The sequence below is a fragment of the Schistocerca nitens genome, chromosome 1, assembly GCF_023898315.1.
Source record: "Schistocerca nitens isolate TAMUIC-IGC-003100 chromosome 1, iqSchNite1.1, whole genome shotgun sequence".
In the NCBI taxonomy this organism is placed as follows: Eukaryota; Metazoa; Arthropoda; class Insecta; order Orthoptera; family Acrididae; genus Schistocerca; species Schistocerca nitens.
Genome location: NC_064614.1, coordinates 473,002,856 through 473,030,251, shown reverse-complemented (window position 1 = coordinate 473,030,251; position 27,396 = coordinate 473,002,856). Strand labels below are relative to the sequence as shown.

General features: G+C 37.1%; 1 protein-coding gene across 1 annotated transcript in view; it reads left to right on the top strand.

Annotated features, from left to right (window-relative positions):
- Positions 1–27,396, top strand: part of LOC126251941 (aminopeptidase Ey-like) — a 243,344-nt gene that overhangs the window by 128,007 nt on the left and 87,941 nt on the right. The window contains exons 10-12 of the mRNA XM_049952705.1: positions 11,798–11,879; positions 15,618–15,801; positions 19,461–19,665. Coding sequence (XP_049808662.1) covers positions 11,798–11,879; positions 15,618–15,801; positions 19,461–19,665 — 471 coding nt within the window. The remainder of the gene's footprint in view (positions 1–11,797; positions 11,880–15,617; positions 15,802–19,460; positions 19,666–27,396) is intronic.

The following is a 27,396-nucleotide window of genomic DNA, read 5'->3' as shown; positions in this document are numbered from 1 at the left end:
TGTTTTTCTCAAGTGATGGTAGGCACCAGGAAATGAAAAGCAAATGGTTGCTGCCAATATCAAAAGCTCAGGAGAATATCTACTTTGGTTTGTTATTGCAAGTTGTAATTGCTCCAAAACAAATTCTATTTTAGGGGCTATTTCATCATGAAAATCACTACCAGCTTTCAGTGCTTGTTTGAGAGCATTGACTTAAATTATAATCTTGTCAGTGGTATCAATGAACTATCTGTGAAACCATTTAGGTGGCTCACCCGATTGTCAAATTTCGTCCATTTGTCATATTTGAGTTCTCTTCCTCCCTAGACTGTAATATCCATTTCAAGGTTTATGTAGGCAGACACACATTTTTGTGAAACACTTTTACTTCCAAGGAACTTGATATCTGGAAGCACACTGAAACTAATGGAACATCACTGACTGAATCATCCTTTAATTTAATGAAAAACACGTAGTCAACCTGTACTAACAGTGTAAATGGGTAAACATTCCTTTTCTGCATTTTGTGTTTAAAATGCTGAAAGTCAGGTATATTGTCATTTCTGCTCAAATTACTGAAACTACATTCATCACGTTCCAGTAGCTGTTGAACACAATCTTCAGAATTCTTCCTTCCCTTAGTAACTGGTGCTGTGTGATAAGAAGGTTGATTAGGAAAGATAGTTGGAACTGCATCATTTGTTAGTTTTGGTATTTTTCGTGTCACACGTATGGGTTCACTATTTTCCACCCGAAAAATGTCTTCCCTAACCACAAGCTTAGGTTCAAAATGCTTAATGCATACCACAGTTTTATTGTTCACTTTAAAATTAACTCTATGAATTAGTTTAATCCATTTGTTCCTCAATGCTGTTTCTTTGGGAAACTTAAATGTTGAGTTACCGTATGTTTTGCCGTAATTGGATTTACATCCTGGTACACAACAGCTACGACCCATTGCAAGAACAGTTTACACTATAAATTATGCCGAACTTACTAGAGAATCTCGAAAATAAATACTAACGTAGCACTTGTGACAACATTCACAGCATATAGCATAAACAATAGGTGGTAATAAATGCTTTCACTTCTCTTGAACATCACATATACAATGTTACACACAGATGTTATGGGAACACAAGCATGCTGGTTTCCCCCATGATTGCTACCATATTGTTAACTATCGATATCTGCCTTAAGGTCTAATTTATTGTAGGCGGTCTTGATGGATGTCACAAAAATGGCACCCCCAGCAGCAGACAAGAGTGGCCATACCCACTTGGGCCAGTACCCAAACCCTCACTCTCACACCAATGATTCCTGCACAAAGTGGCTGGTTGAACTTAACTGCAGCATGTGTGGCACAGGCCTCAGAAGTTGGAAGAGCATGTGGGGCTGTCTGCCATGAAGCAACTCAGCTGGGCTCCATTCCCCCATAGGTGTGAAGCAATAGGTGCTCAGAAAACAGAGAAGGGCTTTGTCCAACAAAGAATTTGCAACAAACTTTTTCATTTGGGACTTGAACATATGCATGAGTCATTCTGCCTCACTGCTGTGACATGCATTTGTTTGTGATGGTAGTTGGACAATAAATTGCACTTTTGATAAAAAGTAAGAGGTGCTGGTTCTTGTAAATGGGCAAGCTGACACATTAATTGATACATTTTAGGTGGAATCCATGAGAGGAAGGAGACTTTTCATGAATTCAAGTTTGTCACACTGAAAACCAAAAAGTTCTGTCCGTGTTTTTTTTCATAAGCTTTATGTGCCTTCTGGCGCACTTCCTTGCCTGGAGCTAAACAGATAATTGCATCATACACCATAGAGTCTGCATAATAGTCATTATGGGCATCAGTAATGAACTGACACTAATTCGAAGACTGTGAAGTTCAGTTTCCCAGGCCCTGTATGACTACCGTATTTACTCGAATCTAAGTCGCACTTTTTTTCCGGTTTTTGTAATCCAAAAAACCGCCTGCGGCTTAGAATCGAGTGCAAAGCAAGCGGGAGTTCTGAAAAATGTTGGTGGGTGCCGCCACAACTAACTTCTGCCGTCGAATATATGTAGCGCCACACAGGCATGCTTTGTAGGCACAAAGATAAATACTGGCACCAAAATCTCTGCGTCAGTAAATAAATTTAAAAAAAAGTGGAAGACGAGCCTTTTTCCTCCGCCCAGAGTTTCGACCACTGCATTTTGGTACATTATCCAACGAAGTAAATACAAATTCTGTATTGTTGTTCTTCGAATGTAGCAGTATTTCAATGTACTACGAAAATCCGACTGGCAACACTGTTTGAGATGTTTGTCAATATGGCCAACTCTACGTTCTGAATTTTTTCCTACCCGTGAGAAGAGATGGTTGATAATAGGAGCTTTTATGAATTGTGAATCACATGTAGTATTCTCTTCGCCATAAGATTAATACGAATATAAACATTTTGCCATGTATTGTTTCGTGTTTGCTACTATCTCATTTAAATCCTGTCTGCCTAATAAACTAAGAAACTAGAGTGAGACAACAGCAAACGCGGAAGAATATACATATCATGTCATGTTTATATTCGTATTATTCTTATGCCTGATAGTGATACAGTCAGAAATGAAGCACGGCAACTGACTAGATTTTTAAATCTAAGATGACTCTAATTTCTGTGCAGAATGTAATGAACTAAAGAGGCGCCTGCAAAGATTTTGGAACGGAGAAAAATTTTCGCTAAAATTTCGTTCAGAACATCATCTATCATACGCAGTCTGTTATTTGGTTCTTGTTGATCATTATCAAAGAAAGCAGTAGTGTAAATAACAACAAATGTTTCGCTAATGAGACGACTCCTCTCTATTTTTTATTTGTAAGCGGCGGTAGCGCGCACAAAAGCAAGCCACGTCGCGAGCGGCATGACACAGTGCAGTAATGCATTTTCAGCTTGGAGTGACGTAAACACCTATAACAAAGAGAATGGCACTTATCAGATTAAAGAAAAATAAGCAATCAATTCAAACCAGACGAAGCACGTGAAAAAGGAAGGATATCCGTATAAATACGGACGGAGCGCGTGACGCGTAGCAATGGCTACCTGGTAAACCGCTACTGCTAAGCTTACGACTCGAACCAAACTACTGCAGCTGTATCGTCATTCATTCGACCTAAATTGTGTCTCATATTACAACTAGACGAACTTTGTTTCGATTTGGAGGTGCGACCTAAAACTTTTCCCTCCCCTTGAATTTCGAGTCTCAAATTTCAGGTGCAGCTTAGATTCGGGAAAAAATTTTTTCCTTGATTTCGAGTCTCATTTTTCAGGTGCGGCTTAGATTCGAGTGCGGCTTAGATTCGAGTAAATACGGTAGTTTGGTTTCTTGCAGTATCGGTAGAATTCAACTCGCTCTGCTATGACGTGCATTCGTTTGTGATATTAGTTGGAAAATAAACTGCACATGTGATCAAAAGTTAGAGGTGCTGGTTCTTGTGAATACACAAGCAGACACAGTAATTGATACATTTTAGGTGGAATCCATGAGAGGAAGACTTTTCAAGAATTTGAGTTTGTCACACCGAAAACCAAAAACTTCTGTCTGTGTCTTTTTTCATAAGCTTCCCAATCCTCAGCTGAATCATCACATGAAGGAAAATTGGGTGGATGGACTCATGGAATGGTACCCTGGAATGGAAGCTGACAGAGTGGTCACTGCCAAAGTAAGCTATTCAGTAGGGCTGATAGAACAGCATTCATAATGACTAGCTTTATGTAACTACACTTAAAGATTGCATACTCAGAAATACTTCCAAACTCAGTGCCAGTCATGTAGCAACCAAATAATACATTCAAATGATCCAAATAACACAAATATGACATTGTTCATAAACCTCTGAACGATAATGGAAAGAAGGCTCCCTTGAATCCACACATAACAAGATATAGAATAACTGATGTTAGCAGTCCAGTTGGAAGAACATGAGTGAGTCAGTCAGTACTGCTCTGCACATACATATGGGTGAGTTGCTGGTAGGTAGCATGGCGGAGACCACTCCATGTGTGTGCCTCTCTCAGGTGGCATCCAGCGGCCTTCTTGCACAGGTACATTTGGCTGCCAGTTCTAGCACACACATGTGGCAACACGACACTCAGCACACTCGCACTCACAACCACTAGTAGCAGGGTACAGCATTTTATGGTTGCTGGGGAGTTGTTGAAAATGTATGTTCCTGACTAATGGACACCTTTATGGAACAAATATTTCTTATTTCTAGCAGTGAATGAATGAATGAAGTGTGCTGGTTGTTTGAAGGAGAGATGTATTATTTACGAAAAATTTCATTAAGATATAAATGTTTTGGTATGTAGTAGTTTGCATCCCAAGTTCCTTGAACAAGTGTGTTCAAGACGTTCTTGTACTCACACCACTAAGAATTCATATTATACATATTTGGATTCAGAAAGAATTACCTTGATGAGTTACTCCAAAAAACTGTCCCTTGTGGCGTAATGCAATGAAATTGAGCAGAGTACGTTAGCTTATTTATTTTTTTATCACCTGTTTCAGACAACATCTGTGTGGTAAATTAAGAATTTTGGTATACCCATCAGCAGTTTTGTGGTATGTTTTATCCATTTTCATCTATTCTCTAGATCTAATCTCAACAATTTGACACTGTCAGCTTCTTCTTCTTACTTCTTACAATTTAATATTATAATTTACTTAAAAGAATACTGTAATTTGCACAGCCAAATGTCTTTGACAGATCACAGACAGTATGAAAATTCCTGGCAGATTAAAACTGTGTGCCAGTCCGAGACTCAAATGTGGGACCTTTGTCTTTCGTGGGCAAGTGCTCTACCATCTGAGATACCCAAGCATGACTCCATGAGCCGTCCTCACATCTTCACTTCCGCCACTTCTGCCAGAAGGTAGAGCACTTGCCTGCAAAAGGCAGAGGTCCCGAGTTTGAGTTTCATATCAGCACACACTCCACTGCAGACTGAATATCTCATTCTGGAAACATCCCTCAGGCTGCGGCTAAGCCATGGCTCCACAATATCCTTTCCTCCAGGAGTGCTAGTTCTTCAAGGTTCACAGGAGACCTTTTGTTAAGTTTGGAAGGTAGGAGACGAGGTACTGGTGGAAGTGAAGCTTTGAGGACAGGTTGTGAATTGTGCTTGGGTAGCTCAGATAGGAGAGCACTTGCCTGGGAAAGGCAAAGGTCCTGAGTTCAAGAGTCTGTTTGGAACACAATTCTAATCTGCCGGAAAGTTTCATATCAGTGCACACTCCACTGATGAGTGAAAATCTCATTCAGGAAATATACCGGTAGTTTGTTATTCACTGTCTAAAGATTTTCAGTGTTTATGTAAATAGCCTCCTCAATATCAGACCCCTTAAAAATCCAAACTGTGACTTTGACAACATATTACTTGTAGTCAGATGGTTAAGAAGCTGACTGTACATTATTTTTTCTCAATTTTTTGAGAGTGATGGCAAAAGTGAAACTGGATGAAAATTTAATGGTATTTTCTATCTTCTGTAGATAAAATAAAGGAAACACACCAATTCACTTATAGTGGACTGATGCATGGAGAACGGAGACACGCAACAGGGAATAGCATTTGCACTATCTTTCAGGCTTTTGCAAGGACATAGCCACAATTTTGTGAAGGAGGCGGGGGGTGGGGGGTCTGATTTGTTAAAGAGGCTCATGTTTTTCATTTATTCCACAAATAAGTTTATTTATTTTTTAATTTTGTGGACAAAATTTGCTTTTGGGAGGCCTTTATACAAATAGTATTTAGTCTATAAAATTCAGCAAAAAAAGTATTCTTAAAAAAAAAGTGTATCATATAGGAAAATGCACTTCTTTAAAGGATCTTAACATTGAGTCAAATAAATTATAAAGCCAAAACTATCTGAACCTATTTTGACAATAGGTATCTTTCTTCTACTACAATCTTGTATTTAATTTTATGACTTATCTGAATTAAATTAGTATTTCAACAGTCAATCTGAAACTATAGTAACTAATTTTATTTATAAAATAAAAACAGAAAACACTAATATTTTAGCTACAGTTTTGGGGTCTTAACATTGAAGTCAGCTTGATTTCTAATGCATATGACCTCATAAATGAGTTTGTTTTTATCCATGATAATATGGTTATACAATCTTTGATGCTAGTCAACTTCTCTACAATATACAATATATTTTGTTGTTTATATGATGTTTATTTACAAACACATGAGGGTTGTGACAGTTGGACTCATTGTTCCAACGGTATCATGAATAAGACATTTCACAGTAGAACATCATTCTTGTAGTAAAACTTGGAGACATATATTGCAGTTCTACAGGCATGCCATTTTTATGCACAGATACATAGTGTAAAATGATGGTCACTAGCTGCCATCCAATGTAAATACTGCTGAACTACACATACTGTTGAAATCACGTGAAAGCCAATATTAAAACTGAATACTGTCTGTCTTAGAAATAAATAACTATTCCCCAAATCCAAATAAGAATTGTTACAGAGATAAGGGGGAAAAACTGTGTATTTTATATGACTGTGTCTACAACTTAAAAATATTAGCATTTGAAGATAATCATAGACAACCTGGAAAAGCTTCCGTTATTACATTGTTATAAGAATGTAAATAGATCCTGGCTGAAAGATGTTGAGAGTTGGGCAGTGGTGCAGGGGGCAGTCGGCTCAGATGATTTCGAGCAACCCACAAAAAGAATCTTTTAGAAACAAGCAAACTATAGAATGTGCTGCCATCAAATACCCCGTCCACTCTCCTCATAACCCTCCTGATTGTTCTGTATCGGAACTGGTTTTCATAATTAAGTACCGTACTGCCTGGGTGAGCAGATAGGGCAGTATTTTGCCATTTGGGCTACAAATGACAGAATTTTCAGCAAGTTTTTTGAAGCGATGCAACCATCATCATTTGTGTGATATTTTTGTTGATCAACATGATCCTTTGGTGACACAGGTAAATATAAGTGTATTTCCATGCAGTGATTTTGATTTAATGTTGTTGTAATGATGTTTACCACTCTGTTGCTTAGTGAAATACTGAAATATTGCAATTGCAAATTACTACCAGTCTCAAAATAATGACTTCAGTGCCAACATTAAACTGCTAGAGATAGGTAATTAGGCTATTATAGGAGTGTGTACATATTTTTAACTTAGCCTAATGCTGGGTTAGACGAATCAGTTTTAATAACAGAAGTCAGTATGTGGTTTTAGGACTATAATTTACAAATCAAAATAATTCACTGAAACAATAGTTTCCCAAAAGCATTCTTTTCAAGTTACTGTGTGATATTTTATGTCTAGGTAAATAATCAGTTATTGTTATAACAGCATTATTTAGCTTTATAAGAGCTAAAGGCAGTTTTGATTAAGAGTAGCAGAGGTCTGTATCTTTATTGATATTGTGATTATGACATCATTGCCCCATGTGAATTGTAAAGGTCAGTTTGTTATAAATAACACAAAAGAAAGTATGTTCACTTATACTGTTATTCAAGAACATAGCACCTATAGAATCTGGGAGATTACTGCATATTATTATTACTGCAGACTTTTGTCCAATGAAAACTACCTTTCTAAAAGATGAGTTATACAGGTATATATGTATGAACATCAAATTCTAATTTCCTAATATTAACTCTTTATTTGTCTATTACAACTTTTGGCTTCGCTAAGAAAATTATTCCAACTTCCATGTCTGGCTTCAAAGTATACCATGAAAGAATGTAAATGCTTCTCTCATTTTTAATACCATCAATATTGACAGTATTTTTAAATACCCCTATGACAAAACAAATATTGTCACAAATTCTACTGAAATCACCTCTGTCTTTGACAATTCAGAGTATTTAACACTTCATAAATGTCTTGTCATACTAAAATAAGTTGGCTGTTACAGTCATTTAGCTCTTTTGTAAGTGTACTAATATGTTTATTATCAGTGGCAAAGACTTTAGTAAGAATCAATCTTCCACAGATCACAGTTCTTCAGACAGTAGTCACTTATACACAATTCTCAACCTGAACAACTCAAAACATTCCATACAGCAAGTGTAGAAACATACAAATTAGGTGCAAACTGGATCCACAGTCTATATGTGTCATTTCAATTTTCTCATAAGTGCTGATTAGCTCACACTAATTTTCATTTGGCATGCTGTTATAAAGACTTTGATTACTATTTTCTCTTAATTAACAAGATTTCAGTGGTAACTAACAATGCTGTTGAATCATTAGGTTGAGTAATATGACACAAATAATGAAATTATATAAAGTATTGCTTGAATAAGAATTTAGCAATTCTGAGTGCAAGCTACGTATATGTTATAGGTACAAATACACTTGGGCAAAAGAGAAAAATCTTGGTTGTTTGTGTGGAGTAGAGTGATATCATGTGGAGTGATTCCATCTCACTGTGTTTCAACTTCATTTTTTGGTTACTTGGTCAGACATATTTAAACTTGCAGCTATTAGTGATCTTTGTAACAGTGTTTATGCTCATCATTATCCTTAAATTTTAATACATTTGCTCTATGGATTCAGCTGAGATAGAGGCAGATTCATAACAAATTAGTCATCTCTTGCCTTTGCTCCTGTGGTTCAAATCACTTGATGTATGGTTGCAGACGCTGCACTTTTAACATTTCCTGCTTGGGTCCCAGACTATGACCCTGGTGCTTGTGTTACTTTAACATTTATGTTTTTCGTCACACAAGTTTTTGAAATTTCTATTGCTGTAGCTTTTGTCACTTATTTTCAGGAATTACTTCAAAACTATTTTTTACCACCTCATCTCTTTTTTGTACTGGAGTACCAAGTGTTCTTCACTATCACATCAACTAGATATATTTTTACTTGTAATTATTCTTGAAGAGACTCTACCTGTATCTCTTTTATTCAGGACAGAGTTTGGAATACTGTTGTACTCATCTCTAAATTGAACTGTTAATTAAAATCTTTCTTCAGTGCAATCCATGAAGTTAAGACTCCTCTTATCCTGAGTAAAGAGCTCAGTGAGGCACACGTTATTTTTCTTGGAAAAACAAACATTTGCTCCAAAACATTAAAATTGCCATCTCTTGAAATCTGAGGTCTAATTTGTCATCAGCTAATTGTTGCTACCACTAAAGTAATTAATAGTGTCCTTGCTGTAATGAAATGACAGTGAAACTTTGCACTGAACATCTGAATGTGGTACGTTTTGTGGATCATTTCTACGTTGTTTTTAAATCTGAATATTTTTCTCTTTTCTCTCCAGTTGATTCAGTGATAAACACCCAGAACACAAAAAGAATTTTAGGGTCATTTCACCCTTAATATCCCAGGTGCAGTCTCGCAGACCACCAGTATTTATTGTTACTCTGTCTGTAGTGGACACAGATAGGGTACAATCTTTCTCAAAGCTGCCATGATTTCCTTTGTCATTAGCTATTAGCCATTTGAATGTGATGTGGAGTGGTACTATTACTGCTCCTTTTATGCTAGCAGTATCTGAGACCACACCTGGGGCTTTGCAGTATGGAGTCAGTTGCCAAGTCTTCATCTACTGTTCTTGTTACAGACCCTGACTTCAAGGGTACTGTTTTAAAATGGTTTGAGGACAGTTTAGGAAGTGATGTTGGATCACAGAGTGACCACAAAATTGAAAGTAAACATAACTGAGAAACAAAGCAGTATAAAAACGAAGATGAATTTCTTTAGCTACCTGCAAATTTCTTGAATGAAACAGGTGATCAGAATGATGAGGATGAGAGTGTAGAGATTGAATTTTCAGTTAAACATTCAACTAAAAATATATTTCATCAAAACAAATATCACTGGTAATCGAAGCCTCTTCTCAAGTAATCTCATGTTCAACAGCACAACATCATTCATTTGCTGACTGTATGACCACCTGCTCAAGTAGTTGATAATCCAGGTCCTCTTACTGTTTGGAATTTGATTATGACTGATAATAATTTGAGTATCATATTGAAATGGACTTAAGTAAAAATAAACAAAGAAAAGCTGGAAAATAATCCAAATGTTTGGTATGGAGCTCATTTATGTGAGCCAAATGCGTTTTTCGGTTACTATTGTATTGATATATCTTTAAATCCATCTGAGAAGATTACAAATCATTTTATGCCAGAGATGGTACTGGCTGTGACATATTTAGATGTGTTATATCCAAAAACCAATTTGTTGTCTTCCTAACATGCTTCAGATTCAATGATCCTGCAACCCGTTTTGAACACAAGCAAAATGTTCCTATCGCTTCAAGGTCAGAATTTTTTGCAAAATTTATTAACAACTGTCAAATGTTGTACAATACTGTAGAACACACATGTATTGATCAAGCAAATGCAGATTCAAGACCTACATTCTGAAAAAAATCATTCAAGTATGGCTTGAAATTCCTGTGCCTTACTGAAAAGTCATTTGCCTTAGTGATGCTTGCACTGGTTATCTGTTTAATGCATTTATTTACAAGGGAAGGGATTGAAATGGACAAAATCTAAGTTCAGTAGAAAACAAGTTCCATAAACCAACTGAGGTTGTGATTAGATTACCTAAACCAATTGAACAGACTAACCACAATATTATTGCAGACAACTGGTTTAGCTCAATACAGTTAGCAACATGGTTCAAATAAAGAGCAATAACATACATGTAAACACCAAAAAAAGTAAATAAATAAGACAAAATAAAATAAAAGAGAAATATCAGAAGAAATCTTACCTATGAGGAGCAAGAAAGTTGGTTCTGCAGTGTATGCATTCATGCATGATCGAACTCCAGTTTCATTTATGCTGAAAAAGATTAGGGTAGTGATTCTAATATTGTCTATGTGCCATGATGAATGCAAAGGTGGTAATACAGGTAAACCAGAAATACTATAATCACACTAAAGGTGGTGTCGATGCTCTAAATGAGAATGTTGCAAAGTATAAAACTGCACGACGTTCTCAATGATGGCCAATGGAATTATTTTTCAGCATGTTGTCCGTTAGTGGGGTGAATGCCTTTGTCCTCCACAACTCCTACAAAGACACTACTCAAATAACCAGCTTTAATTTTTTGAAGAAGGTTGCATACACATTGCTGCAACCACAAATGGAAGAACAACTCAACATCTCTCACATACATTGTGGACTTCGTGCATCCATTCATCATGATTTTGATGTAGCAGAACCAAGAGCAGAAATCGTCATAGACTGACGGGGGAAAAAATAAATAAATAAAAACGCTAAACATGCTCCACCTGTGACCCAAAAAGGAAGAGGATGACTTCTTATGTTTGCCATTGTTGTAAGAAGCCACTCTGTCTTGAATGCTCTAGAAAAATTTGCAGAGTGTGCAAACAAAACTTCTGAAACAGAAACTAAAAACCGAAAAAGTACTACTGTAATTTTTATTTTTTAACTGTTGTATGGGAATTTATTATGTTTTTATTATTACACATATACTAAACAATCAAAGTATAACAAAAAGTAAAATTTGGAATGAAAATAAACTTTAAACTTTATTTTAATACATTTTTTGTGTGGTATTAATGTAACATTATACAGAACAAGATGAACTGTTTCATTGACATTGCTGAACGCAATTTTTATGGCAGTTGAAACATAGTGGTCTGTGAAACCAAACTTGGGACATTGTGTGTGAAAAAAATGACCAGGGAAGCTAAGGGATAATCCCTTGTTCATAGAATGTGAATATCAATACGCACCAAAATTTGTGCAATTCAATATATTAGTGAGCCTGACTTTGATTTAATATATACTTTTTCAATTTTTTAGGCATGTGGTTGGTTCGACTGCTAAATTATACACTCAGTGAAAATACTCTGAGATCAGGACTCAACAGCTTTTTATATGACAGGTAAGAGTTAAAGGATAGTAACAACAGAGTTTTAAGTGAAATCTGATTTTTGAAGTCATGCCATCATACTCTGCAGTTAAAATTTCCCTTTCTTTTGTCTCTATAACATTACATACATGTACATTGAAATGGTAATAGCTGAAACATAATTTTGACTGTTGAGTAAATATAGAATTTGTAATAACATTCAGATAAAAACAACAACATTTTGTCTCACGTCAGTAAACCAAATTATTAATGGGTCACTATCCTCTGCAGTTTATCTTTTCAGATGGGAGGAATACTTCCTATATTGATTTGTTCTTGTATTAATCATCCATTAGCTAAACTGTTGTTCTCTTAATACCCATTGGGCTTTAACAGTCAGAAAACTTGCTTCATAATAATAATAACAATAAAGTAATAAAACAAATTTTCATGTGGACTACATATGACCACATACAAAGTATAAAAGTAATTTATAATTTGTTTACATAAACCTGTCTAGACAACATTGTGGTGTCCATTATTCTGATGCCAGTATAGGCCTACTCTAAACAAACCATCCATGGACATTTGATACAAAATTGGAATCACTAGAAATTCAAAAGCCACTGCTCCTATAAACTTTCTGATTATTGGTGTTCTGGGTTTGCAAATCGGCACTTATGCATAGTAACAGTTTGTCTTCAATTTTTTTAATGGATAACTGTAAAGTGTATACTATGATATGAACAGTAACTAAAGACTATAACTTCACATACTTCAATTATATTTTTGGTTATCCTATTTATGAGTATAAGTTGTCACCTTTTCCTCTCAGGGAATACAGAAGCTAATTAGATTTATCTTTCTTATATAAGAACAAATATGTACTTTGAGAAAAATAAGAGTGAATTTTTATGATAATATAATATGTATTTCTTATAACATAGGACATGTGTTGTAACTGCAGAGGTGGTTATAGACTTAAGAACTGTACTGTACTGTGAAATAAGCATAACCTTTTACTTATTTCTTGTAAAATTAAAAAAATCAATAAAACTTCAAGCTGCAAAGTGTGACATGTTACCCTGTAAAGTTAAAGGCTGATGAATGATATTAATTTGCCTTGGAAATGATAGCTGTGACTATTACATTCAGAAACAGATTACAACAGAATACAAGCTCTTTCATGTACAAACTGACAGTGTCACTAAATATATGATGGAAAAAAGGGGATGAGCTGCAACTGAACAGATACCACAATTAAAGGAACTTTTGAAAAACATTCAATACAGAAAAAGTTTGAAAAAGAAAATAAATAAATAACACTAGAGGACTGCTTAATGATGAAGAAGATGAAATGTGTACTCCTTTTAGTTCCTTAGACATGACAGCACTCAAAATCAGGAAGCAGAGCAGAGAAAAGACTTGTTATGTGATAATTCTGTTTTATTCAAGTTTTATGGCAGTAATGTCATTTATTTTGTTGGCAAACTTATCAGGAATAAAAATGATGAGAGAATTATGAAGAAAAATTTCTCCAAAGGGAAATCAAAATCCAGATTCATTGTACAGTCCCATCTCCATACAGATCATACCAAAAAAGTGTAAAAGTATTATCAACAGTCTATCAGTCAGAGGTAGTCATATGACAGATTTTAACATTTCATCAAATTATGAACCTGTTTTAAAGAGTTCAAAATTTACTTTTACTTTTCCATATGTACTTATAGTCCATGTTAAGAAATGGTTGCCAACAATACTTTTGTGAAAGCAGCTGCTACTTTTCATGCTTAATACATTGTGCATCAGTACCAGTTGAATCCTGCCTCCACTGTGGGACATACTGTAACCATTCACACTGATACATAATACACTATAGAAATACATCAATTTCAAAGCTGCCTTAGGGCAGTGAGATTTACATTGAAATAAATTGTTGTTGGATAGGTCCACAGCCCTCAACAAGGCATCATAATTTTTAGTAAAATTTCCCAGTTACCCATGAACTGCAGTAATTACAATTTTATATTTGCTCTAATGTTTTTGACTCTGACAATTCCTCCTCTGTTCATGCACTGAAGCCGCAAAAAAACTGGTATATGCATGCACATTCAAATATGAGACATGTAAACAGGCAGAAGAGGGCACTACGGTTGGCAATGCCTTATAAAGTGTCTGGCACAATTGTTAGATTGGTTACTGCTGCCACAATGGCAAGTTATCAAGATTTAAGTGACTATGAACATGGTATTATAGTCAGTGCATAAGCGATGTGACACAGCATGATGAAATGGGGATTTTCCCATGCAACCATTTCATGAGTGCACCATGAATATCAGAAATCGAGTAAAATATCAAACCTCGGACATTGCTGTGGATGGAAGAAGATCCTGTAATAATGGGACCAATGAAAACTGAAGAGAATCGTTCAATTTGATGGAAGTGCAAACCTTCTGCAAATTGCTGCAGTTTTCAATACCGAGCCGTCAACAAGTGCCAGTGTGCATACCATTCAATGAAACATCATCATTTTGATCTTTGGGAGCCAAAGGCCCACTCGTGTACCCTTGATGACTGCACAACTCAAACCCTGTGCTTTGCCTGGGCCCATCAATTGGACTATTGATGACTGGAAACATGTTGTCTGGTCAAACAGTCTCATTTCTCAAATTGTATCTGGTGGATGGATTTGTATGGGTATGGAGACAAAGAAAGCTTATTATCAGTCTCTTTTACTTTCTTATGTGACAAAATGGAAGGATTTTTCAGTTTAATTTGCTTAAATACTGTCTCTCTAAATTCCTTATTTATCCTCAGAAGATATCTCAACAATGAGGGCTTTGTAACTTTCTGTTAACAGATCTGATAACTCCTCTTTATCATTCCTGTAATGGTTTAGGCTATGATAAGTATCTCTCAATATTTTAATAACATTCATGGACGCAGGAAATTGCAGAAATATTAAGGATCTCCAACCACCTCATACCTGGTTACCCCTTCTACAGCAGATTTAATAAGGTGCTGGTCATGGCATCACAGGACTTCCACAAAACCAACATTTGTGTCTTCAGTACCTGCTTCTCATTTCTGTAGGTTGCACCTAGTCCTGTATTTTGTGATTTTAGCCAGGCTATTTTCAGCTCTCACAACTATCAGCACCTAATGAAGTTTCCTAAAACCCTTAAATATTTATCTTCATTTTTCTGTTACTTAGCTGAGGAATAGTTTTGCAAAACTTTTATCAAACTAACTTGTATCTACTACATTCTGTAACTATTGGCCTACTCGTCTTTCATCACTGTATCAAAGTAGTTTACCTATTTTGCTTTCTAGTGTCTTATCTTTAGGAATCCTGGTCCTGGTCTCCTAATTTAAATTAGATGAAGAGTCATATTTGTCACTCAACTTAAGTTCAAATGTACTTACAAATTATTCCCTTTCTGTTATATACTTCTCGCCTTTTTTGAGCATCTCTTTTCTTTTTATCTTTAAGTGATTTAATTCAAATTTTACATTTTCTGCCTCTGCCTGAGGGCCATAAATCTTCTCCTTTCATTTCACAATTTTGCAGTTAATTATCTTTTCTATATTGTTAAAAATAATACTAAAAGACTAGCACAGAAAATTGATGTAAATTTTGGCGTCATGATGAAGTCTGGGTGTGATTTGCAAAATCTTATCTTTTTCTCAAATGACTAGGCAGGTAAAAAGTTGAGCAAGGGAAATAACAAACTGTTTTTCACAGTTATTACATTTAATTATTCTTTGCAGATCATACAAAACATTCATATTGGACAACATCATCTCTGCACTTACAGAACAAGCACGCAGAGACTGGGCTCTCCCTGCTGGTGTGACTGTACCACAGATTGTTAAGTCATGGCTTAAAACTAAGCTTTTCCCAGTTGTTACTGTATTTAGGAACTATAAAACAAGAACAGCACATGTAGAGCAGGTAGGCATGTATTCTCTTTTCTCTTCTTTTTAGAAAAAAAAAGGAAAAACGTTGTGTGGTTTATTTTCTTATACTTTGTTTTCATGTAGTCACAACTTAGAAGTTTAAATAATAGATCATTTTGGTTTTCCTTCATTTCTTTTATTATGGTGGTATCTTTAAAATATGTTTGACCTCAGTGTAGTTGTAGGATTGTGCTTTGTGTAACATCTATAAATTAAGATATAAACAAACCAGCGAAATAGTAGTTAGATTTTGGTACAGTCTGACACAATGAAGCAGATTAGGTGTATGAAGTAGGCCATCCATGGAAAAAAAGAGTGTGAAGTTTCCTTTCAGTTATGGTAGTTTTATGGTGCATGTGGACAGTTTATCCTGCCGCTAATGACCTAAGAATGGATCAATAAACTTAATAAAATGTATCTGGTTAGTTGATATTTCCACCAAAAAAATTGATTTTGCTAATCACCAGAACTCAGTTTGCTGGGTTTAAAAGTTGATTCATAAGATGTGGGAAAGTATTTTAACAGAATGCATCTATATGACATATAGTATTCAATGGCCATCTCCATAAAACTGGAATAAAAACTCAACTGAAATCTAAAATTTAGGGAATATGGCATATCCCACATAACAATAAGCAAAGATAACTAGAGGAAGTGAAGGAAAATGCTATTATCCAAAAAATGCAAATGAATGTTGAATTTCTTAAGGAAGTCTTCATACATCTGGTGGAATCTTTATTCAAGTATCTTTAAAATCTTTGAGGCACCCTGAAGAGCAACTTATAATCTGCATTATCAGTACAAAGTGATGCAGATGCAGCCCTAATGGATTTTTATCTTAACAACATCTGATGATAGGTAAACAATCAAAAACTGATAATGTGTGTTAAAGGACTTCTTTTTCACAGTTTTAATAAAGTGTTTTTATTACAAACAATTATCATTGTTTCAAAAGACATTATATTGGAAATTATTTACCTTGAAATGATTGTTCTACCCTTGCATTATGCTGTCCCTTGCTCCCCACCCCACTGATTATGCCCTTGTTGGTATACCCATGCACAAACAAACTAATAAATTTGTCAGTTCGTAGGCTTTCCCAGCATAACAATTCTTTGTAGTCTCCTCAGGTTTGCTGCTGAATTGTAAAATCAACATGATTTGAGATTTCTGTGATCCATTTGTCTGACACCTGTAGAACACTGCTGCTGAGTGCTGCTGAAGGTTGATGACAAGGCTGCAAATCATTGTCCCCTATAGAGCCCCATAACATACATGGCATATGTGCCACCTACCACAGTTTTTCCGCTCCAGAGACAGGGCTGGTGCCACCATCCCTACTATCACACTGGCACCAATGACATATCTTACTCAACTATTATCTTCATACAGTTGTGTGGGCCACATCAAAGAGTGTTTTGGTTTGATGCAAAATAGCACAGAGTTCCACATCCTGCTAAGAGGAAAAACCTTTTTTATTAATCAGGTTGTCTTTCAACCTAATTTCAGTTGCCTCTATATAAACACCATTACAAAACCTGGAAGTGAAAGCAACTATCAGAGTCTCATCAGATTTCATCCTGTGTCTCCCATTTAAATGATGTTCTACTGCTACCAATTTTACAGGCTGTTGTAGCCTCAGCCAATGGCAATGTTCCATGCACCTGTCCTGAACTGTATAAATCGAACAGCAAATATAAGCCTGCCCCTATTGACACAGAGTTTCCTATATACCAGGCTTCCTAAGTCTCAAATTATCTTTGACGGAAACAAGTAGTATGCTAATTTTGGAAGGTGAATGTAACACACTTGTAATGTTAAAACTCCTTAAAAATCTTCCAGTCTTAAGCAGTACACCCCCAATACAAGGATTTAAGGTCACAGATCTGCACTCCTCTTCATGCAGCTACAGGGATGTCCCAAACTCCATAACCCAATAAATCAGCTTCTCAGACTTTCCATTTTCCTTAAACACAGCCATCAAATCTGCAAGTTCATGGGTTAAACTGTCCATATCAGAAATAACATAAGCTCTGTGTTACAGAGTTCTAAGGATGCTATTGCATTGGTACGATGAATGGCAACTCTCAGCTTGCAGATTCTGATCCGTATGTGTCAGCTTTCAGAGAATACTCTGGCCCAGAGTACCATAATGTTTTTTGTAAACTATGATGTTCAAAAATGAAAGCCCCTGATCACTTTTGACCTCCATGCTAAATTTATTGCTGGGCTGAAGACAGTTAAAGTGGTCTGAAATGTGGTTGAGAGCATCACATCCATGAGGCCAGACCATAAAAGTATCGTCAGTGTATTTGCAGAAACATATTGTTTCAAAGCTAAAGCCCTCAGTGCGCTAGCTTTGAAGTCATGCCTGAATAAACAGGCAACTATGGGTGATAGGTGGCTACCCGTAGCCACTTCGTCATTGTGTTAAAAAATGTCGCCATTAAATGAAAAATATGTGGATGTCAGTGCAGGATGAGAAAACTTCATCAATTCCTCATCCACTTTTTCACCTATCAAACTCAAGGACTATTCCAGAGGAACTCTGTGAATGGAGATACCATGTTAAAACTTACAAGTAAATCAGTAGGTTCCAGCCTCAAAGACTTCAGCCATCAAATAAAATCCACCAAAAAGTACCTCACCAGGTAGTAAGTGGCTGCACCCAGTTACCAAGTACTGGTTATGAGGGTATCCCTTCTTTATGTTTCTCGCATTTAACCCTTCTTTGGGGCCACTACACAATCTTCTGTAAGCTGGTTCATTGAGTAGTAAACCTATTTCAAGGATGTAATCATCCTGTGTCAAAATATGTTAACTATGCCATTTCCCTTGTCAGTGGGTAAAACTATCTCTTCATTATCATTATGAAGGAAACAAGTAGCTGCTCTCTCTGCAGAAGAGGTGTTATCAGATGGTAGCCAAGCTTGATGCAACATGTGGGACACTTCTTGCCTAATTTCTTCTGTTTGGTGCTGATGGAGGCTGTATGATGCTTGTTCTACAGAGAAGATTAATTCTGTACCAGGAAGTCTCCTTGGTGTGGGAACAAAATTTAAATTTCCTACAACACTGCCATTGTGGGACCATCCAACTCTTTACTTGAAAGATTAATCACAGTATGTCAGTATGCATTCCTTTGTTTTGCCGTAAGACAAGAAAAAGCCATTCAGTTTTGAAGGACTGTCTGGTAATGGCAGTGCTATGTCCCCAATCTTTCAAGTAAGGATTGTCTTACAGTACCACAATCTTTAATTTAACTATAGTCAATTTACAATTAATTCTTATGTTTAATTGCATAGTCTGTCCTTCACAGTCCATGTATATGTAAAAACTATTGTAATGGAGGATACATGTTTTTCAGCATTTGCACTAACATGCATCCTATGTCATAAATATCATCTCCAGGATAAATAAATAAATGCACCTTCCATTGTGACATCTTCATGTCCTGTAATTTCCAATGTTCTCATAATTCTGAAGTGTAATACACTGAATAACATTGCAGTCAAATACAGATATTTTACTTTTTAATTTTAACCATATACCTTAATAATCTAGTTTTTGTACTTATAGTGAATAATATGGTGCTGATTTTGCTGAGTAGTGGTAATTACATTATCAAGACAAGTAGATTGCTTATTTTTACAGAAAGCTTTTATTCTAAATAAGTCAGACAGATTATCTGAAAGAGAACAGGATCTCCAATGGTATATACCACTAGTGCTTGTACAAAGTGATCAACCACAGGAGAGATTCTGGAATGTGGTGGCATGGATGAAGGAAGAGCGAACAATTAACTTAGACAACATGCCATCCTCTGACGTTTCTATTCTTATCAATCCTGATATCATAGGTCAGTATAATAAATGTACCAGTTAACATGATTATTCTAATTAAATTTCTGATGTCTTTGCAAAGATAAACAACAATAATTCTTTAGGGAGAGATATCCGATTCTCTGAGTGGGCACATGATTTAATGTACAGAAATCCACAGTAATGTAGTAAGTGTGAAAGTAACTCTGTTGGTTACATTTTCAGGATAAACTGTGGAATCACTTTTAATTATATTTAGTGTGATCTTGAACCCAGAGTAAGGACACATGCTGCTTTAGAATGTGTGTATTACAAGATATTAAACAAGGGAAAATCAAAGATGAAATAATGACAATGTTACGAAAAAGATAGATTACTACTCACCATATAGCAGACAGGCACAACAAAAAGACTACTAAACATGTAAGCTTTTGGCCAGAAGGCCACCTCGCAAATCAGACAGCATGCACACATGCATTCACGCAAATGCAGCCCACACACACATGACCACTGTCTCTGGTTGCCAGAGCTGGTCTGGCCACCGCAACCAGAGACAGTGGTTGTGTGTGTGTGAGCTGCATTTATTTGCATGAATATTTGTGCGTATGTTGCCTATTTCAGAGGAAGCCTTCTGGCTGAAAGCTTATGTGTTTAATAGTCTTTTTGTTGTGCCTGCCTGCAACCCAACATCTAGACTACATGATGAGTAGCAATCTATCCTTTCATAATGTTGTCATTAGTACAAGATATTTATTGATTTGAATAATATTATGTGTATTAGGATAAAATGTGTACTCTCTGAAAAAGCTATTTATTCTTTGACTTTTGTGCTTCGCCATATTTGTGAAAAGCCTTTTATTGGTTGATATGTTCTACATAAACAATTCAGTGTAATGGTTATACAATCCTCAACATGTTTATTCCATATTGTTCTCTAAGAGAATAAAGCAGAGAATGGAACTCTGTTTTTTACATCAGCAAATATAAATCACATTAAAAATTACTGATCTGCTGTGCAACATACACATTATATAATTTGTAGCTACTCCAGTAGTGTTATTTATGTAGTGTGCTTCTGCTCATGCCCCTCTGCACACCCCACTCTGCAGCAACCCTGTGCATGCACTGCATTGTGAGGTTGGGCAGTTGGGCAGGGAAGATGAACCTTGCGACCTATGCTCAGTACAGTAGCTTACTTATTCACTAACAATCATCATAACAAAACTATTGATATGTGAGCACAGTCATGGGCAACAGCTAGTAATTTGTATTTGTGATATGCTGTGACTATTTGTTGTAGTTCCACAGTGGGACCTGTGGTCTATGGGTCGTGTCTTTGACTAGTAATTAAAATGTCTGTACTGGGTTTGAACCTAGTCACTGCATAAATTTTGAAGAAAATCAAATGATGACCAAAGACTTCCAGCATAAAAAGATAAAAAGTCACCCACATTCTGCCAACAGCCTTGTCAAAGATGGTGGAGGAGTGGATGGGCATTCAGGGTACTCTGTCATACTTGGCATGGAAACTTTCACTAAAAGATAGGAAAATCAGCAACAATCAAGAGTTTGGGAATGCAGAAGGCAATGGGAACCACTGCGTTAAAGACACATACAGTGTATCAACAGGACATGGGGCCCGCAATTGAAAAAGTGTCATGCTGATCTCTCCATTAGCAAAAGACTCTGGTTTAGTCTCCCATTCAGATCTTAAGGAAGGGAGTGCCAAGGGGAAAGTGATCATGAGAAAAAGATGGCATAGTCAAATGAAGGGAAACATTCTGCTAGCTAGAGTATGGCATGTCATAAGTTTGAATGTAGTAGGAAAGCTAGAAAATTGGAAAAGTGAACTGCAAATGCAGAGTCAAGATATAGTCAGGATCAGTAAAGTGAAATGGAAAGATGGTAAAGATTTCTAATCATACAAATATAGGGTACTATCAACTGCAGCAGAAAATAGTATAATGGCATTAGGACTCATAATGAATAGGTAGGTAGAGTATAGATTAAGTTACTGTGAACATTTCGGAGATAGGGTGTTCTCATCAGATGCAACAGCAAAACAATGCCTACAACAATATTTCTACACCTATACCTACATCTAGACTCTGTAAATCACAGTGAAGTGTATGGCAGAGGGTACATCCCATTGTACCAGTTACAAGGGTTTCTTCCTGTTCCATTCACGTATGGAGCGCTAGAAGAATGGTTGTTTGAATGCCTCTGTGCATGCAGCAATTATTCTAATCTTATCCTCATGATCCCTGTGTGAACAATACGTAGGGGGCTGTAGTATGTTCCTTGAGTAAACATTTAAAACCAGTACTTGAAAGTTGATTAATTGACTTTCTCAGGATAGTTTACATGTATCTTCAAGAGTCTTCCAGTTCAGTTCCTTCAGTATCTCTGTGACACTCTCGCACAGATTAAACAAACCTGTGACCATTTGTGCTGCTATTCTCTGTATATGTTCAATATCCCCTATTAGTCCTATGTGGTACAGGTCCCACACACTTGAGCAATATTCTAGAACTGGTTGCTTGAGTGATTTGTAAGCAATCTCCTTTGTAGACTGATTGCAATTCTCCACTATTCTACCAATAAACTGAAGTCTGCCACCTGCTTTATCCCTGACTGTACCTCTGTGATCATTCCATTTCATATCGCTACAAAGTGTTACACTCAGGTATTTGTATGAAATGGCTGATTCCAACAGTGACTCATTGATATAGGATGCTAATACACCCTTACATTACCCATTTGGTAATCACATCCTTTTGATATACACTTAAATTTTCCTCAAAAGCCTCACTGCTCTCAATTTCACGTTTGAACCAGCTTTCTATACCTAGTATTATGTGAGCTTCACTGCTTTTCATGAGTACTTCAAACTCTGGCACCTTGTTGCGAATGCTTCGGCAGTTTACCATTAGGATTTTAATACTCTCACCCGTGGGAGGCATTTTTTCTGATCTTACACTGATACTTCTGAGTTTCCTACAGTGATCATTATCTGCACTGGATGAAGAGTTTCCCTAATCTAAAAGACCTTTACATGCACTCCACACACAGTCAGCTACCTCAGATGTGTAGTGCACACCTGATCTATTTCACGGGACCTTATAGTTCCCAACCCTGTGGCACAAGTCAAGAAAGTCACAGCCTAGCTTGTCACAGAACTTTCAAAGTCTCTGATTCAGTCCCTCCACTCAGCTCAGAGCCAAAGGGCCATGATCATTTCTGGGAACAATGCTGCAAATTGTGAGCTTCTGGAAACTCCACATGCAAGGATGCTTTTCTCTGCCAGTCACTGGAGTGACCCAAGAATGACGTCAGAGCGCAGATGTTCAAACGTGCACCACAATCTGCAGTTCGTTTCCTCAATGGCTAGCAGAACAGTCTCTTTAACAGGCATTCAGAATGAATGCACTTGGTATCCTCTCCTGTCCCTTGCTGCCAATTCCCTAAGGGGGATCATCATTTGCAATATGTCTGAACTGTTGACAATTAATGGTTCCCTACCATTTTGTGTTTGCCTCCTCTTGACAATGGACAGAACAGGTTTCCTCAAAACAATTGAATCCCACTGGCTTAGTTTCAGTTTCAGTGAAAGACAGCTCCTCAAAGTTTTTGATTAGGGGGATCAGTACAACATTCTGAGTCCTCCCTGGCCCCCATCCACCCTGTACATGTTTTCTAGATCTTCCACTGACATGCCACTCACAGTCAAGTGTAAAGGTAATGACAGATCCTGTACTTTCTGCAGAGGAGACAGGATCCACAGGAGAAGATAGTACTTGAGATGCCAGTACCTCTGGTATGGGTATCACAGGTACACAACTCCTGGGAGCTCTTCCAACATACTGATTTGCAGCAGATGCCAATCATTTGACAGAAGTCAGGGAATTTCCAGCTGCTTATGAATGTCAACCAATTCATTCTGTGTTTGAGAACAGCATTCACAGTGGGGCTGAATTTTGGCTGGTGCAGTGTATTACAAGGCAGCGAACAAATTACTTTAATTTAAGGCCACTGATTATCTTTTAATCTGTTGAGCTAAAAAATTGCTATTTCCCTATAAGAATTGAAGCAGATACACAAAACGAGATTTCTATTAAGGCAACACAAAATCTGTGGTAAAAAGTTACTGGTTTCCTAAAACATTGAGATGTTAGTTATAGTTGTTAGCAAAATCAAAAACAGAGTTAATTTAAGATAAAAGCAGATATTACACTGAAGTGTAGAAGAAAACTGGTATAGGCATGCATATTCAAATATGTAAATATGTAAAGAGGCAGAATACAGCTCTGCCGGTGGCATTGCTTATATAAGACAAGTGTCTGGTGCAGTTGTTATATGGGTTACTGCTGCTACAATGGCAGGTTATAAACATGTAAGTGAGTTTGGATGTGGTGTTATAGTCAGCACATGAGCAATGGCACACAGCACCTCTGAGGTAGTGATGAAGTGGGGATTTTCCTGTATGACCATATCATGAGTATACTGTGAATACCAGGAATCCGGTAAAACATCAAATCTCTGACATTGCTGCAGCCAGAAAAAGATCCTGCAAGAATGGGACCAATAACGACTGAACAGAATCTTTCAAAGTGACAGAAGTGCAACCCTTCCACAAACTGCAGCAGTTATCAGTGATGGGCCACCAACAAGTGTCAGCATGTGAACTATTCAACAAAATACCATCAATATGGGCTTTCAGAATTGAAGGCCCACTCATGTACCCTTGATGACTGCATGACATGAAGCTTTATACCTCTCCTGGGCCTGTCAATACTGACTTTGAAGTGTTGATGACTGGAAACATGTTGCCTGGTCGGACAAGTCTCATTTCAAATTGTATCAAGCGGATGGACATATATGGGGGCAACTTCGTGAATCCATGGACCCTACATGCCAGCAGGAAACTGTTCAAGCTGTTGGAGGCTCTGTAATGGTGTGGGGCAAGTGCAGTTGGAGTGATATGGGACTCATGATATGTCTAGATACGACACTGACGTGTGAGACGTACATAAACACCCTGTCTGATCACTTATGACCATTGTGCATTCTGGCAGTCGTGGGCAATTCCAGCATGGCAACACAATATGCCACACATTCAGAATTGGTACAGAGTGGCTCCAGAAATACTCTTCTGGGTTTAAACACTTCCACTGGGCACTAGACTCCCCAGACAAGAACATTATTGACCATATCTGGGATGACTTGCTGCTTTCTGTTCAGACGAGATCTCCACCCCCTTGTACTCTTACAGATTTATGGACAGCCCTGCAGGATGCATGGTGTCAATTCCCTCCAGCAGTACTTGAGACATTAGTCAAATCCATGCTGTGTCATATTGCGGCATTTCTACTTGCTTGCAGTGGCTCTACATGATATTAGGCAGGTGTACCAGTTTCTTTGGCTCTTCAGTGTGTATCTGCTACAGTAAGTAAATCACAAATGCCAATTCACTACAAGGATTATGCAAAGGACAATGATAGCTTCTGAAAATTCTCAAAAATGCACACTAATTTGCTTTGATATACAATGAAACTCAGGGGTGATGTATTCTTTGGCTTAATTGTGAACCACAAATGCTGATTTGCTACAAAATAAATTGTGTATCCAAGCACTCATACCAGTTACTTACAAAAATATAGTTTTGAAAGCATCTGAAAATTTTGTAACTAACCTATTTCTCACATAATTGTACAATGATATTAGAGAATGATTGTTTTGAATGAGGACAGGCCTACTGCTCTTAAAAATTTTAAGAGAACACAATTTAGTTTAAGCTTACAATTGACACTAACAGTACCAGTACTAATTTGTCTCAGTACTCGTGAAAGTTCGAAATTTCACAATATATCACAATGCAAACAGCTTTTCATTTTTTTTTTTTGGTCATCAGTCTACTGACTGGTTTGATGCGGCCCGCCACGAATTCCTTTCCTGTGCTAACCTCTTCATCTCAGAGTAGCACTTGCAACCTATGTCCTCAATTATTTGCTTGACGTATTCCAATCTCTGTCTTCCTCTACAGTTTTTGCCCTCTACAGCTCCCTCTAGTACCATGGAAGTCATTCCCTCATGTCTTAGCAGAGGTCCTATCATTCTGTCCCTTCTCCTTATCAGTGTTTTCCACATATTCCTTTCCTCTCTGATTCTGCGTAGAACCTCGCCATTCCTTACCTTATCAGTCCACCTAATTTTCAACATTCGTCTATAGCACCACATCTCAAATGCTTCGATTCTCTTCTGTTCCGGTTTTCCCACAGTCCATGTTTCACTACCATACAATGCTGTACTCCAGACGTACATCCTCAGAAATTTCTTCCTCAAATTAAGGCCGGTATTTGATATTAGTATACTTCTCTTGGCCAGAAATGCCTTTTTTGCCATAGCGAGTCCGCTTTTGATTTCCTCCTTGCTCCATCCGTCATTGTTTATTTTACTGCCTAGGTAGCAGAATTCCTTAACTTCATTGACTTCGAGACCATCAATCCTGATGTTAAGTTTCTCGCTGTTCTCATTTCTACTACTTCTCATTACCTTCGTCTTTCTCCGATTTACTCTCAAACCATACTGTGTACTCATTAGACTGTTCATTCCATTCAGCAGATTGTTTAATTATTCTTCACTTTCACTTAGGATAGCAATGTCATCAGTGAATCGTATCATTGATGTCCTTTCACATTGTATTTTAATTCCACTCCTGAACTTTTCTTTTATTTCCATCATTGCTTCGTCGATGTACAGATTGAAGAGTAGGGGCGAAAGGCTACAGCCTTGTCTTACACCCTTCTTAATACGAGCACTTCGTTCTTGATCGTCCACTCTTATTACTCCCTCTTGCTTGTTGTACATATTGTATATGACCCATCTCTCCTTATAGCTTACCCCTACTTTTTTCAGAATCTCGAACAGCTTGCACCATTTTATATTGTCGAACGCTTTTTCCAGGTCGACAAATCCTATGAAAGTGTCTTGATATTTCTTTAGCCTTGCTTCCATTATTAGCCGTAATGCCAGAATTGCCTCTCTCGTCCCTTTACTTTTCCTAAAGCCAAACTGATCGTCACCTAGCGCATTCTCAATTTTCTTTTCCATTCTTCTGTATATTATTCTTGTAAGCAGCTTCGATGCATGAGCTGTTAAGCTGATTGTCAGCTCTTGCTGTCTTCGGAATTGTGTGGATGATGCTTTTCCGAAAGTCAGATGGTATGTCGCCAGACTCATATATTCTACACACCAACGTGAATAGTCATTTTGTTGCCACTTCCCCCAATGATTTTAGAAATTCTAATGGAATGTTATCTATCCCTTCTGCCTTATTTGACCGTAAGTCCTCCAAAGCTCTTTTAAATTCCGATTCTAATACTGGATCCCCTATCTCTTCTAAATCGATTCCTGTTTCTTCTTCTATCACATCAGACAAATATTCACCCTCATAGAGGCTTTCAATGTATTCTTTCCACCTATCTGCTCTCTCCTCTGTATTTAACAGTGGAATTCCCGTTGCACTCTTAATGCTACCACCATTGCTTTTCATGTCACCAAAGGTTGTTTTGACTTTCCTGTATGCTGAGTCTGTCCTTCAGACAATCGTATCTTTTTCGATGTCTTCACATTTTTCCTGCAGCCATTTCATCTTAGCTTCCCTGCACTTCCTATTTATTTCATTCCTCAGCGACTTGTATTTCTGCATTCCTGATTTTTCCGGAACATGTTTGTACTTCCTCCTTTCATCAATCAACTGAAGTATTTCT